The sequence below is a fragment of the Prionailurus bengalensis genome, chromosome E3, assembly GCF_016509475.1.
Source record: "Prionailurus bengalensis isolate Pbe53 chromosome E3, Fcat_Pben_1.1_paternal_pri, whole genome shotgun sequence".
NCBI lineage: Eukaryota > Metazoa > Chordata > Mammalia > Carnivora > Felidae > Prionailurus > Prionailurus bengalensis.
Window position 1 is genome coordinate 37,639,578 of NC_057357.1, and position 15,507 is coordinate 37,655,084.

The 15,507-nt window shown below is 56.2% G+C and overlaps 2 protein-coding genes across 4 annotated transcripts in view; one reads left to right on the plus strand and one right to left on the minus strand.

The window, feature by feature from the left end:
- PPL (periplakin) overlaps positions 1-12,140 on the plus strand; it is a 45,314-nt gene extending 33,174 nt beyond the window's left edge. Inside the window, exons 11-22 of one of the 2 annotated variants that reach the window (XM_043560627.1) lie at positions 30-176; positions 718-869; positions 1,778-1,875; positions 2,068-2,225; positions 2,917-3,095; positions 3,179-3,317; positions 4,120-4,313; positions 5,693-5,843; positions 6,582-6,665; positions 7,333-7,449; positions 7,929-8,021; positions 8,658-12,140. In XM_043560627.1, coding sequence (XP_043416562.1) covers positions 30-176; positions 718-869; positions 1,778-1,875; positions 2,068-2,225; positions 2,917-3,095; positions 3,179-3,317; positions 4,120-4,313; positions 5,693-5,843; positions 6,582-6,665; positions 7,333-7,449; positions 7,929-8,021; positions 8,658-11,321 — 4,176 coding nt within the window. In that variant the 3' untranslated portion in view covers positions 11,322-12,140. The remainder of the gene's footprint in view (positions 1-29; positions 177-717; positions 870-1,777; positions 1,876-2,067; positions 2,226-2,916; positions 3,096-3,178; positions 3,318-4,119; positions 4,314-5,692; positions 5,844-6,581; positions 6,666-7,332; positions 7,450-7,928; positions 8,022-8,657) is intronic. The other variant, XM_043560626.1, reaches the window with a different exon arrangement.
- A 146-nt stretch (positions 12,141-12,286) lies between these two features.
- The window catches only part of UBN1 (ubinuclein 1), a 39,541-nt gene continuing 36,320 nt past the window's right edge, over positions 12,287-15,507 (minus strand). For both annotated transcript variants that reach the window (XM_043560629.1, XM_043560628.1), the window contains exon 18: positions 12,287-14,511. In XM_043560629.1, the coding sequence (XP_043416564.1) occupies positions 14,462-14,511 (50 nt within the window). In that variant the 3' untranslated portion in view covers positions 12,287-14,461. The remainder of the gene's footprint in view (positions 14,512-15,507) is intronic.

Here is a 15,507-nt window from a genome sequence, read left to right on the forward strand (position 1 = left end):
CACCCCGGCCCTCCCCCTGCTGCATTCAGGACCAGGAGAAGGCTCTGGACAAGTACGAGCATGTGGTGCGGGGCCTGCAGAAGCGAGGGCAGCAGGTGGTGCCGCTCAAGTACCGCCGGGAGACGCCGCTCAAGCCCATCCCGGTGGAGGCGCTCTGTGACTTTGAGGGCGACCAGGTGAGCTGCTGCACAGGTGCCCCTGGAGCCCCGGGCGGGCTGGGCCCAGAGCTGCCCCTTTCGTGTCACTGAAAGGTCTTAGGAGTTGTAAGGCTGGATCCAGGGCCTCACACCAGTGTTTTCTAGGAACCTGCGTCCATCTCTGTGGTTGGGGTCACTCTACCAGTCCCCCGCAGAACCCCGCCAGTTGCCCTGCTCCTCTGTTCTACCAGCTTTAAGTCCTGCGTCCTGCCTAAACCAATCACTGTGGCTGGCAGGTGCCATTCTCTCATTGGCCGGGCCTGAGCCACATGTCCAGCCTGAGTAGTCGGGGACTGTGGGAAGTGGGGGTCCCCAAAGGGAAACCCAGGCAGATGTTGAGACAGCAAATTTAACACATCCCCGTGCAGCTGCACCCTCCCTAGTCTCTATGCTGAAATGTCTTGGGGAGGGCCACAGAGATGGGCTAAGACCCGGGCGGTGGGGCAAGATGGCAACTGGGCCCCTGGTCACTGGCCAGGGCAGGTCTCTCCATGCCTCCTGACTGGCCTGCCCCTGCCAGGGCCTCATCTCACGGGGCTACAGCTACACCCTGCAGAGCAACAACGGGGAGAGCTGGGACCTCACGGACAGCACAGGCAACAAGCTGACCGCCCCCGCCGTCTGCTTCGTGATCCCCCCGACTGACCCCGAGGCCCTGGCTCTGGCCGAGAGGTAACAAGGCCAAGCGGGGAACCAGCGTGGACTGGCCCCACCCTCTGGGCCCCTCAGGCCCCGTTCGCAGCCCTGGCATCCTGACTCAGCCTCAGGAGGCAACTACCACCCCCCCACCTGCACCCCCTTGGGGGCTCAAGTGGGACAGGAGCAGACCCCTTTGGCCAGGCTGACCTGCCACATGTGAACGTCAGGCTGTAGGCGGCATAGCCAGCGAGCAGTTTCTCTGCAGGTGCCTCTGGGCCTTTGCATATGCTGTTCCTTCTGCCCAGACACCTGCTCGAGGTCTGGTTGGCTCAGGCCTCTTGAATTAAGACAGCTCCTTGGTTACCTCTTCTGTGAAGAGCTTACTTCCCTCCACCCTGGCTCCAGGAAAAGCGTTGCCAACTCTTGGGTCCAGCACCTTTTCCCACTGCACATTCTGCCCCTTATCATCACTCTGTGTGTCAGTCTCATGTGGGGAGGGGCTCCTGGGGACTTTACTGTCTCTAGGGCCTCGTTCAGTACTTGGTGCATGCAAAGTATGACCCAAGAACCCTTTGTTAAATGAGTGATTCAGGAATGCCTTCATCTATCCATTCGGCACGTATTTACTGAGCACCTACTGTGTACTGCTACCTCAGGAGTAATGTCTTGGTGGGGAAGACAAGGGAACAAATGATGACTTTAGGTAGTAAAACCTGGTATGAAGAAAAGAAAAGAGGATGAGTCACGATGCCAGGCCTCCAGAAGCAAAGAGCCGCATTATAGCAAATTTTCCATGTCTGCCGGGTTTTAACTTTTCAAACCACTTCCACGAGCCTCGTGACTTCTCTGGGCCACACCCAGACACAACCTGGAGTCCCGGGTCTGTAAGCACAGGGGGCAGTGGGCTGCCCCAGGCCCCCAGCCCATGTTTGCACCCACAGCTTGGGCAGCCAGTACCGGAGCGTGCGGCAGAAGGCGGCCAGGAGCAGGAACGCACTCCAGCAGCGGCATGAGGTGCTGAAGGCAGAGAGCCCTGGAGGTGGGTGCCAGGGCCACTGTGCCAGGCTCTGGGCGGTCTTTGCTCCAGTTAGAAGGGCAGGGGACAGGCAAGGCAGGGGTGAGGGAGGCTGGGGCAGCCCCAGAAGGCCCCGCTTGGTCTCCTAGGCCCTGTCCCTGCGCCTTGCTCCCCCCAACCCCCCGCTGCCACCTGACTGCGATTTCCTTCCGGCAGATGCCTCTGACCAGCAGGGGCGGCATCTGTTGGCTGGCTTGGACAAGGTGGCCAGAGATCTGGACCGGCAGGAGAAGGCTATCACGGGGATCCTCCGGCCGCCGCTGGAGCAGGGCCGGGCTGTGCAGGACAGCGCTGAACGGGCCAAGGACCTTAAGGTACTGCCAGACTGGTCTCATCCCCACGGGGGCCTTGGTGCTCGACGGGGACCACCTGCCACATGTCACCAGAAGTCCTGAGTGATGGCGGTGAGGGTAGCTGTGCTAGGCTGATGACCGAGGAGATGCCAGAGCCCTGGTGCCCCAGACACCGCCCCAGGAGAAAGGGCAGGCGAGGTTCATGCTGCCCCCACACAGCTTGCCGCTCGTGGGTTTGTGGCAGTGTTGATGACACTAGTGACCGGCCCCAGCCGCACGGGGCCACACGCCGCTTTGGAGTTCCGGAGCCACGTGCTGGTTGCTTGACCGCAGACCTGCTATTCAAGCCCAGGCCTCAGTTTCCTCAGAGACAGTCAAGGCCAGAGGACGACGGGCACGGGGTAGGGGCGTGGCCATGTCATGCCGCATCCCTTTTTTAAGCGGTCATAGGGTCACCTGTGAATGGGGAGAGAAAAAGCACCCCACCTCATGGGGTCGCCCCCAAAGATGGATGAGATCATCCCCGTGACGTGCACGGAACAGGAGGTCTGTTGTCACACACCCTGCGTCACAATTCCCCGGGGTGCTCATTACGGGCTGGCTCCCCAGGGAGGGCTCAGGCTTCCTCAGCTGCTTCCTTTGTCCCACAAGGCCCCTGGAGGGAAGGGGGCTGCTGGGCTGTGGCCAACTCCAGGGGCTCTGGTCCCCACAGAACATCACCAACGAGCTGCTGCGGATCGAGCCCGAGAAGGCACGCAGCACGGCTGAGTGCCAGGACTTCATGCAGGCCCTCCCGGGCAGCGGAAGCGTACCTCTGCTGAGGACCCGGGTCGGCGACACCAACCGCAAATACGAGCGCCTGGTGCAGCTGCTGGACTTGGCCCAGGAGAAGTGTGTGGTGGGCGGGTGGCGGGCAGGTCGGGTGGGACCGTGGAGCCAGATGGGCACCCCTCACTCCTGACCCGTGTCGTCAGGGTGGACGTGGCCAACCGCCTGGAGATGAGCCTGCGGCAGGGCTGGGAGGCGCTGGCCGAGTATGAGACCCGGTTGACCCAGGACGACACGGTGCCCGAGGGCAGCCGGGCCCTAGACAGCAAGAGGCAGGAGCTGGTGGTGAGTCTGGGGACCGGGGCCTCGGGAGCCTTTCTCTCCAGGTGCCCCCGGCCTGCCAGCTCTGAACAGATGGGGACGGAGGCCCCGAGTCTCAGGGCAGTGAGTCCCCAGGTTTTGAAAGGCTGCGGTGTGCCAAGTCAGAAGTTGCGGCTGGAGAGCTGTGGCATAAATCCCAGCTACTCCTGGGACCTGCATGGCTTGTGGAAATCAGGTGCCAGTATCTACATAATCTGCCCAGATTTCCAGGATCTGTGGGAGAGCAGATCCAGCCTGCGGGGCCCGCATGCTCTGGGAGCGCATGGCTCCCCCCACCCCCAGCGTCTACTTTACCTGCACAGTTGCCATGGGGCCACTTCACATGTCTGCCCGCCTGACTCCTGAGGGCACACGGGTCCGTGGGCCCTTAGGAGGCTGCTTATTCACACACCAGTCCACAGAATCCTCGCTCTGTGCTGAGATTCTCACCTCAGAGCCAAGGAAACTGGCTCAGACAGAAAGTCTCTGCCCAGGCCTTAAAGCTGGAAAGCAGCTGGCCACTCTCGTCCCGGGCACATGCTGCTTCCTGCAGGGTTTTTACACGTTAGTTTTTCCGGCTGGTGTTCCCGGCAACGGAACAGAACGTTGCAGAGATGACCACCACATTTAATGAGAAACACAGAGGCAAAACCCCCGTCCTTCTCCTCCCCACCCAGGCTTCCCATCCCCAAAGCCAGAGGCCTCAGGCAGCTTGGGTGGTGCTGCCCTGACCCCCACCCCGGGGCTCTGACCGCAGCGCCCACCTTCTGCCTTTCCGCCCCGACAGGCCCTGGCCTCTGCGCTGCAGGCCCAGGAGTCCCTGCTCAGTGACGTGGAGCAGAATCTGCAGGCAGCCAAGCGCTGCTCCAGCTCCCTGGCCAGCCGCTTCCAGGAGCACTGCCCGGACCTGGAGCGCCAGGAGGCCGAGGCGCACAGGCTGGCCCAGCGCTCCGACAACCTCCGCCAGCAGGTGGAGCTCAGGTGAGCAGCCGTGGCCAGGCGGCAGCCTCCCCTTAGCTCGTGTGCTGTGAAGCTGCCCCAAGTGGTTTGCTTTCTAGATTTTCTCATTTTGGAAAAAGCAATCCATCTGCAAAGTAAAAACCTCAAGGTGATTACAACGACCAGGCGTGGCTACCATTTTGTGTACACTTCCAGAAATGTTCTTGAGGAGCTGGCGGGCGGGGGGTGGGGGCCGTGACATCAGTGACAACACAGCACATACACCGCGTCTTGCTTGTTCCTGTCCTACGTCCTGTTGGTCTCAGGAGTCCCTAAGTGTGACCTCCTCTTGTGTCTTCCGGAAGAGCTCCTGTAGAACAGATCCCGCTCCCCTTTGCTTCGGTGCTGGGTACAGTTCACCAGGGGAGCAGCCATGCAGGCCTGCAAGCGGCTTTTGTGTGTTGCATTTTTTTTTTTTAATTTTTTTTTTTCAACGTTTATTTATTTTTGGGACAGAGAGAGACAGAGCATGAACGGGGGAGGGGCAGAGAGAGAGGGAGACACAGAATCGGAAACAGGCTCCAGGCTCTGAGCCATCAGCCCAGAGCCCGACGCGGGGCTCGAACTCACGGACCGCGAGATCGTGACCTGGCTGAAGTCGGACGCTTAACCGACTGCGCCACCCAGGCGCCCCTGTGTGTTGCATTTTAACTACAAATTCAGCCTCTTTAATTGGTATTGGACTTTTCTGGGCTATCTGCCCTGGGAGGCAGGTCCAGTAGCCTTGTGTCTTTCGAGGAACTTGTCCATCTCATCACGTAGTTGAATTTAGTGGCATAAAATTGTCCTTAATATTCTCTGATTTTTTGAGGGGATGTCCCCCGCCCCCATTCCTGATGTTGTACCTTTCCTCATTCTATTTGTATATACATCCTCTTTTTCCTTCCTGATTCTTCTGAGGTCTATCAATTCACTGCTCTCTGTTGCTGTTCTCTTTCATGTGCATCTGTTCGGTTATCTCCTACTGCTGCTTAGGTTTGCTCTTTTTTAAAAAAAATATTTTTTTAATGTTATTTTTGAGAGAGAGAGAGAGAGAGACAGAATGAGAGTGGGTTGGGGCAGAGAGAGAGGGAGGCACAGAATCTGAAGCAGGCTCCAGGCTCTGAGCTGTCAGCACAGAGCCCCACACGGGGCTCGAACTCACGAGCCACAAGATCCTGACCTGAGCCGAAGTGGGATGCCCAACCGGCTGAGCCACCTAGGTGCCTCAACTGCTCTCTTTTCGAGCAACGTTTAGGTTATTTTATTAGGTTATATTTGATCCCTCCTGCTTTTAAAACATGAGCAAAGAGGACTTCTTTAAAAAGAGACAGGAGGCATCTTCGGACTGCGGCAGAGGCCTGACAGGCTTTCCTCCGCAGGGCCCAGAGCCTGGAGAACGCCAGGGCCGCGTATGACGACTACCGCAGCGGCTACGACCACATGCTCCAGTTCTTGTCCCACATCCCCAGCTATGAGCCCCAGGAGACAGACACCCTCAGCCAGATGGAGACCAAGCTGAAGAATCAGAAGGTGAGGCGGTTGCCTCCATGTTCACAGGTCTACAGTGGCATGGGGGCTGTCGGAGGTCGGCAAGGTCCCTTAAGACCTCGGCCCTGCTTGGCTGCCAGCACCTAACTCTGAGAACAAGAATGGCCTCGCTCCCGCCTCAGTGCCCAGCACAGGGCCTGGCCCAGAGTGGACAGTCCACATAGGCTGGCTGAATGAGCAAATGGCTACAGCAACACATGAGGAGCCCTCGTAGTAAAAAAAAAAAAAATCCCGTTTCCCAAGTTCAGAGTCCTGGTTGGCTGGAAGGCAGCAGTGTCTTGGGAGTGAGGGACACAGGACCCCAACAGCCTAGATTCAAACTCAGGTTCCAACCCTAATGGCCATGTCCTTGTGGGCAAGTCACTGAAGGTGACTATACCTCAATTTCATTACTCGTAGACTGGAGATAATGATAGCACTTACCTCACAGGACAACTTCAAGATAAAATGAGATCGAAGATATTAGAAGAGTGCCTGACATTTCAAAGCACTCTGTAAATAGTGGTTTCCTGGCAAAGACGATGATCTTCCTGGCCCTTCTTCACAGGGTCAGAGAATTGCCTTTTGTGACCAACAACTGTATACAAGGAAGCCGTTCATTAAACTTTGTACTACAGAAGTTGAATTTCAGATTCTGAAGAATCCAGCTACTCTGTCAAGGGTTGTTTTTGTTGGTTTGTTTCTTAATTTTTTATTTTAAAAGTCTCTGTTGTTTTACAGAACCTGCTAGATGAGATAGCAAGAAGGGAAGAGGAAGTCCAGAAAGTCTGCACCTCCTCCCAGCAGTACCAGCAAGCTGTCAAGGTGAGCCGGGAAGTTCCTGCCGAGTGCAAGACAGCAGGGCCTCGTCCTGTCAGGAGGGCTGGACAGAGAAGGGCTAGACCTGGGGGGGCGGGGGGGGGGGGGTCATCCTCGGGCACTGCGGGCAGCCCTGGGAGCGGGCACAGCCCTTTAGGAAAACAGTGTGTCCCAGATGCTGAACACCAGAGAAGGGATTGCTACTGCTTGAAGCAGTAAACAGGGAGGATTTATCCCAGAGGGAAAACAAAACAACAATGGAGGATAAATAAAAATCTTCGTAGCAGCAGCTATTATTCACAATAGCAAAAGAAAAAAACTAGAAATATCCTACACGGCCGGTGGATTATGGAGTCAGCAAAGGAATAAAGGGGATCCGAGGCAGCAGGAGAACCGGCTCAAGTGCTGTGGGGAGAGAGCAGAGCACCACACTCGGGGCCCCCAGGGGGATCTGTCTGGGGCAGGAGGGCACTGCGCGCCTCCTTTCTGTCGTGTCCTGGGTTGTTGAGGGACACAGCTCTGGACAGCCGGCATGTAGATGGTTCTCAGCACCTCCTGGCCGTTACTACAGTACGCAGCCGTGCAGACCTCCGCAGTCCGCTACAAGGGGCAGAAGAACACTTCTGTCTCTATTGCGGTTGTCTGCCCTCCCCCATGTCTCTCTCTCACCCAGGACTATGAGTTAGAAGCAGAGAAACTAAGGTCCCTTCTTGACTTGGAGAATGGAAGGAGTAGCCACGTCACCAAGAGAGCCAGGCTCCAGTCCCCCGCTGCCAAAGTGAGGGAAGAGGTGAGTGGTGCAGGCGGGCCCTGGGGGAGGCACGGCACACAGGCCTGTGAGATGCACCCCAACAGGGAAACGGGGCCGAGAGCCCTCCTGGGTGCTCGGTAAGGTAAGACAGGTTTGGTTAAGAACAGATGGTAGACTTGTTCTCGGGCAGTGATGTGGATATACCTGGAAAGACAGCCTGCTGCAGGGATCTGGGAGGCTCCCACAGGACTCCTCCTAAGTAAGTACACGTGGAGAGCTGGGGTTACTTCCTTCCGCGTGTAAGTGAAGGCTCCGAGAGGAAGACCTGCTCAGGGTCATGCAGACTTTCGCCTTCATGCTCTAAATCCAGTTCCTCCAGCAGCTGAGACTATAGTTCAATTCCAGGTAGCAAGAGACCAGAAGCTACCCTCTATCCCCAAATGCCAGACTTTTCAAACACGGTCCACCTCGCTGCTGCTCAGCCTGTTGACTCCTGTTTGCTGACTGCTCTCCCGTAGGAAGCGGCTCTTGCTGCCAAGTTCACTGAAGTTAACGCCATCAACAGACAGAGGCTTCACAATCTGGAGTTTGCCCTGAGTCTCCTGAGACAGGTAATGGATCTCCTACAGGTCATTCTACTTCCCACTATTCCAGCAGGTAAGAAATCAGGCTCATTCTGCTCCCACAAAACAGTCCGTGAGCTGGTGGCAGTGTCCCTGGCTATCGGACGGCGCCAGCGCAGGTAGTGGCCCAGCCAGCACTTCTGTGAGCACAAAAGCAGCACGTATTCCATCCAGCCAATATTTGCTGGGTCCCCAGGGCAGGTAGCTTGTTTTCAGAAGCCCACGTCTGTCCGTCCATACAGTGGAAAATGAAGCAGGGCCACCGTGGAAGCCTCTGTCTGTACTGAGTGCACCAAGCAGGGTGCAGAACAGGGGACGACCGCTTCTGCAGAAAAAGAAACATGTGGCATGCACTCAAAATGTACGTCTCAAAGACGACAGCCTCTGGGAACAGGACCGGAGGTGGGATGCTCTGCCATGGTCGTCAACTACTTTACTGCTCAAAAGACCTAAACTATTTGTTTCACCATCTTCTAAAGTAACCCAGGAACTCCGTGAACTCGACACCGAGGAAGCCTCGGGCGTCACAGGGTCTGACCTTTCCATGGGGGACTGAGGTGCGCTCCGACCAGGTGGGAACAGGCAAGGCCGCGCGTTAACCATGCACTGTCTTCTCCTTCTCAGCAGCCGGAGGTGGGAGCGAGCCACGAGACCCCGCAGGGTAGCACCCCGGGCTCCGCGGTGGAGGAGACGTGGAAGGTACAGAAGGAGCTGGAGGAGGAGACTGAGAGGAGGCAGCAGCTGGAGAAGGAGGTCAAGAGCGCACAGGAGGAGATCCAGACCCTGCAGAATCGGAGCCCGCAGGAAGCGGTGGTACAGAAGGAAGTGCTGAAGAAGGTGCCAGACCCCGCACTCGAGGAGAGCTTCCAGCAGATGCAGCGGACCCTGGTGGAGGAGCGGCACAAGAACCAGCTGCTGCAGGAGGAGCTGGAGGGGCTGCGGCTGCGGCTGCGTGCCCTGGAGCAGGAGACCAGGGACGGGGGGCAGGAGTACGTGGTCAAGGAGGTCCTGCGCATCGAGCCGGACCGAGCCCAGGCGGACGAGGTCCTGAAGCTGAGGGAGGAGCTGGAGGAGCTGAGGCGGCAGAAGGGCACCCGGGAAGCAGAGGCAGCCCTCCTGCAGCAGCGCATCGCGGCCCTGGCCGAGGAGAAGGAGCGGGCCCAGGAGAGGGTCACCGAGAAGGAGGTGGTGAAACTGCAGAACGACCCCCAGCTGGAGGCAGAGTACCGGCAGCTGCAGGAGGCCCGGGAGCGGGAGGGCAAGCGCAGGGAGGAGCACGAAGAGGAGCTGAGCTTCCTCCAGGACAAGCTGAAGAGGCTGGAGAAGGAGCGGGCCATGGCAGAGGGGAAGATCACAGTGAAGGAGGTACTCAAGGTGGAAAGGGATGTGGCGACCGAGAGGGAGGTCGGTGACCTCAAGCGCCAGTGTGAGGACGAGGCTGCCAAGGCTCGCACCAACCAGAGGGAGAAGACTGAGCTGCTTCGCAAGATTTGGGCCCTGGAGGAGGAAAATGCCCGAGTGCTGGTACAGGAGAAAGTGCGGGAGATTGTCCGGCCGGACCCCGAGGCAGAGAGGGAAGTGGCCAACCTCCGCCTGGAGCTCGTGGAGCAGGAACGCAAGTACCGGGGAGCCGAGGAGCAGCTGAAGAGCTACCAGAGTGAGCTGGAGGCGCTCAGGAGGAGGGGCCCCCAGGTAGAGGTCAAAGAGGTGACCAAGGAAGTCATCAAGTACAAGACTGACCCCGAGATGGAGAAAGAGCTCCGGAGGCTCCGGGAGGAGATCGTGGACAAGACGAGACTTATTGAAAGGTGCGACTTAGAAATCTACCAGTTAAAGCAAGAGATCCAGTCCCTGAAAGACACCAAACCCCAGGTACAGACCAAGGAGGTGGTCCAGGAGATCCTCCAGTTCCAGGAAGACCCCCAAACCAAGGAGGAAGTGGAGTCTCTGCGGGCCAGGCTCTCAGAGGAACAGAAGAAGCAAGTGGATCTGCAAAGAGAGCGAGCCTCCCAGGAGGAGAAGATCAGGCAGAAAGAGGAGGAGCTGTCCCAGGTGAAGGAAAAGGTGGTCCAGCAGGAGGTGGTCAGGTACGAGGAGGAGCCCAGCCTGCGCGCCGAGGTGAACGCCTTCACCGAGAGCATCGAGGTGGAGCTGCGGCAGATCGACAGCCTCCGTGGGGAGCTGCGGCGGCTGCAGCGCCGGCGCGCAGAGCTGGAGCGCCAGCTCGAGGAGCTGGACCGCGAGCGGCAGGCGCGCAGGGAGGCCGAGCTGGAGGTGCAGCGCCTGAAGCAGCGGCTGGCCGACCTGGAGAAGGAGGAGGCGGAGGCCCGGGAGAAGGTGACCCTCAAGCAGAAGGTGGTGCTGCAGCAGGACCCGCAGCAGGCCCGGGAGCACTCTCTGCTCAAAGTCCAGCTGGAGGAAGAAAGGCACCGGCGGCAGGTCCTGGAGAGTGAGCTCGAGACCCTGAAGCAGCAGCTCGTCAACCTGGAGAAGATGGAGGTCAAGGAGAAGGTGGTCTTCTCTGAAAGCGTCCAGGTGGAGAAGGGCGACACTGAACAAGAGATCCAGAAGCTCAGGAGCAGCCTGGAGGAGGAGAGCCGGAGCAAGAGGGAACTGGATGCAGAAGTGAGTCGGCTGGAAGCCAAGCTGTCGGAGCTGGAGTTCTGTAACTCCAAGTCGTCCAAGGAGCTGGACTTCCTCAGGGAGGAAAACCACAGGCTGCAGCTGGAGCGGCAGAGCCTGCAGCTCGAGACCCGGAGGCTCCAGTCAGAAATGGAAATGGCAGCAACAGAAACCCGAGACCTGAGAACCACCAGCACGGCAGACTCGGGGACAAACCTGGACTCCAGGCTGTGGTCCCTGGAGAGAGAGCTGGACGACCTCAAGAGGCTCTCCAAAGACAAAGACCTGGAGATCGACGAGCTGCAGAAGCGCCTGGGCTCCGTGGCCGTCAAGAGGGAGCAGAGAGAGAACCACCTGCGGCGCTCCATCGTGGTCATCGACCCCGACACGGGCCGGGAGCTGTCCCCAGAGGAAGCCCATCGGGCCGGCCTCATCGACTGGAACATGTTCGTGAAACTCAGGAGCCAGGAGTGTGACTGGGAGGAAATCTCGGTGAAGGGTCCCAGCGGGGAGTCCTCCGTGATCCACGACAGGAAGTCTGGCAGGAAGTTCTCCATTGAAGAGGCGCTGCAGAAAGGACGGCTGACCCCGGCTCAGTACGAGCGCTACGTCAACAAGGATATGTCCATCCAGGAGCTGGCCGTCCTGGTGTCCGGGCAGAAGTAGGCCCAGCCCGGCCCTCCACCTTCTTGGAAGCAGCCAGCTGGCCGGCTGGCTCCCACCCAGAACCGCTGGGTCTTCTCCTCTCTGGCCCTGTGCGGGCTCTGAACCTGTGCAGAGCTGAGCCCATCACCCAAGCCCGTCTCATGGTCATTCACCCTGGGTGAGGGACCCGCTTCATCCTCTGATGATCGGACAACCACATTGCCCCTCTTCTGTCCCTTTTCCCACACTTTTCCATCAATAGACTCTTCGTGTGACACCTGGAAATGACCCAAAAAACTAAAGCCATGACGACCGAGGAGGACGAGCCACTCCACGCTCCGGCCTTCACACCCCACGTGGAGGCGCCCCAGGGCAGAAAGGCCTCCCTTCCACACACGTGTAGGTATACCAACGGACTGGGCCCCTCAGGGCTGCCAACCTGCACTCATGGCCCCCCCCAGGATTCTGGCCGAGAGCCCACTTTCTGTCAGAAGCCTCCTGGTGACAGATCTGGGCTCTGTGCCAGAAGAGGCGCAAAGAAACCAGAACAGTGTATGGCCTTCGGTGCTAGAGTGAAGGTTAACTGTCAGCCAGACTGTCCACCATCAGAAAATGTGTTGTGGTTCTCAAAATATTTTCATGATGGACTGTGTTGCTGTTAGCCTTAGTTTCAGTGCCTTACAAGTCTTGTGTGTTAGCTCACTGGTATTTGGGTATGCTACACATTTGATTTTTCACCAGATGAATTTTATGTTCTGTTATCTCACGTATTATGGAAGAAAATGGGATTAGGGATTCTATTTCTAGTGCAAAATAAACACCTGGGTGGCTTGATTCTAACTTCATGGCGTTTCTTCTTTTGCATGCGAAGCTTAGTTATTTCCCCTGCTCCTCTTGGCTTCTGGCCAAAAGGGATATTCCACATATACCAGCTCCTAGGGGAGGAAAAATTGGCTCAACTATGGTAAAAAGAAGGAGAAATGATGTTTTGGAAACCTTGAAACAATTTATTGAGTTGCTTTATACAAGATTAACAATTTTCACACCACCCCCCAACACCAACATCGTCGCGCCGCACAAAAGCCACAGCCCCTCTCACACCTAAGGAACGGCTGCTCCAAGGAAAGCCCCGCAGCGCCGCAGCCCCAGACCCCGGGGAGCCCGCTCTGCCAGCCCGTCTGCCCAGCCATGGCTGTTTAGGTCATTCACTCTTTCATTACCACAAATAAAGCATAAAGAAGAAAAAGAAATCTCATTAACTCCCCATCAAAGAAACGTTTCCCTGAGGCAAGAGGCATCACTAGATTCCTAAAAATGAGGGTATTCAGCTCCAGCTGCACACTCAATGGTACATGGGGAGGAGGGTGCGAGCGCTGCAGGGAAGGGACCTTGGGTGTTCTTGGGCGGAGAAGCCTGGAGAGTTCCCACTGCTCAGTGTTCACGGAAGGCCTCTGCACGGCTCTGAGCTCAGCAATACAAATCTCTTCTTTGGCTCTTTTGCTACTACCTAAGACTACTCTGTAAACAAACTGGAAACCCAAGTTGCAAAAAAAAAAAAAAAAAAAAAGATATAATGAAGGGATAAGGAATCCACTTATCCACTTTAGCCAGATGTGAAACATGTTGTTTCTTACATAAAAAAAAAAAAAAAAAAAAAAAAAAAAAAGCAGAGGCCTAGCCGGATAACTGAGTGAGGTCTTGCCCCACTGGAAACAGGGCAAACCTCTGCATAACTATGAGTTACTGAGCACTGTACCCTGGAAGGCAGGAACCAAGAGAGCTGCCTGTGTCTCCACACAGGTGTACATTCTGAGGAGGCTGTTGACTCTTAACATATTTGCAATCACTTAGCTGAAGCAGTCAGTTCAGATAGGCCTTGTGGGACACACTTCACAGGACAGGCAAGTGCCCTAAACATCCGTGTGAAGCAGCCGCTGGCTGAATGCGCTCCAGGGCAGCTGGCCTGGCCTGTCTCCGGCGCGCTCTCCCAGCTCATCAGCGCACCGCCCTCAAGTCAGCGCACAGCCCTGCTGCCCGGAGAGCCCCAGGACGTCAAGGCCTGTTTCTACATGGCAGATGCTTCACAGGGGCCTGTTCCTGCAGCTCTGCCTGAGAATGGTTTCTAAATAAAACAAACTGGAATGTCTTTGACTTGGAGCCCCTCATATCCTTGGCCCTCAGAGATGAAGGGCTTTGGGGCTCTTCAGTCCACCTGAATGAACTCTGAAAAAACAAAACGGGGGCCCTGGCTATACTGGGACCTGGGGTCTGGGGGCCCAGATGACCTTCAAGTCAGGATGGCAGATTAGGATGTGCAACTGTAAAAAACTCAAACTGGCTATGTCTTAAATACAGACATATCTTTTAAAAAAGTCTTCATCTGAAATCCACTCAGAAGGCCGAATGGACATGTGTCTAATTCTGCTCCACCATAAAGGCACTGGAATTATGTCTTACTATAATATGACATGCATTCTATCCAATGCATTAATGGTAATGATGAAATCTGGACCAAAATAAGTGTCTTTAAAAATCCTGTCACAACTGTTGAATCTACAAAAGTCTTTTCTCTGAAAGAGCTTCATTGTCATGTTCAGCAGAGAAGCTGGCCCCCAACACAATGAGCACACGTTAGGTGTTCTGGGTATTTTTCAAAAAGACAAGGTAAGTCTCCCAGCTGTGTGTCAGCCTGGGTTTTTGTCCTGTTGAGCACACAGCCTGAGGATGGGACGGACACCATGACCATCGGGGATCGCAATGTGGCCAGGGGTCCCTGATCAGTAGGGCACCAGGAGGTACTCTGACCAAATGCCAGGGGGTCAGGCAGGTTTCAAACAGGTGCGCCCTGCTCTGCCCTGACACCACAGCTTCGTACAAGACCCACCACGCGCCCCAGCCCAGAGCTGCCCCTCCAACGATTGTCCATGACAGAGCCACAGGGCCCGGGGCACCAGGCCAGTCAGTGCCTCCACAGAGAAGCCCAGGGTTGCTCCCCTCACTGAAGGCACATCACAGTGCCAAGAGATGCTCCACTCAGCACTCACACCTTCGCCAGAAGGAAACCAATTGGCAGAAAGAGCATACTGATTATCCAGTTTCTGAGACCTACTTGGTCAGCTTCCACCCAGACCTAAGTGAGTCGGGCCTTTCCTCTGAAGAGGTCACAATTTCCGTGGTACACCAGGCCCTTTTCCATGAAGCTGAGAAGCATCTGGAAAAAAATAAGCAAAAACAACACAAGTCTTTCAGGATCTCGGATTCCTTTAAGGCGGCAGTAACAAAAATTCAAGGGGATCACTTAACTAGCAAAAGCCCCTGAAAGCTGAGTTCCAAGGCTCAGACGAACCCAAAAACCCTTGGAGGCTGAGTGCACTGCTGCTTGCAGTAGCCTGCAGTGTGCACGGCACTCGGAGCACCAGAAGCCAGGGGCCCGACGCATGCCTGCCACGGGAGTGCACGTGTTCTCGGCCGCCACCAAAGTCCCCTGGCGGGCTAGGCTCTGGGTGAGGTCCCAAGACCGTGCTGCACTCAAACAGCTATGAGACCCTCTCACCATCAGAATCCTCAGGTACTACGAAACCAGCTCAAGGTGCTAAGAAGCTAGCGTTCTGAGTCTGCACGGGAAAGAGAGCAAAAAGCAGACGCAGTCACACAGCTTTCCATTTACAACCACTCAATGGAATCCTCCAACCTGAAGAAGGTGTAAAGGACACAGAAATGGAGAAATGGTACAAAAAAGCACTTTCCCTTTTTTTTTTTTTTGGGCACTAAAAATACCACAGGCCAACAGTCATGTTTCCAATGGCTCTTAAATTATTTTCTTTGTTTCAAAGGGTGACGTTCCTGAAAGCAAGCAGAGGCAGGACTATCTTTCAAACCTAGGTCTTGCCTAGGTGGTTCTGTGACCCCGCATTACCCTCTTAGCTACAGTAGCAGCCACCAGTTTGTGAGGTGAGTCCCCTGCAGCTACCGCTTCCCTAGAGGAAAACAGAGCCCTTGTTCACACAGGCTTAGCCCCTCAGTTCTTTTCTCTAAAGAAGAAAAATTTCCACCTTACAAATTTTCAATCCATTCTTACAGGCAAAAGGCCTCCAGCATTCACTAGGAATATGTCAGCCTCGGGCCAGGGACCCACAGCAAACGTGGAGGAGCTTACACTCAGAAACATCAGGCCACAGGCATGCCCAGCCAGGCAGCTCCCTAACTC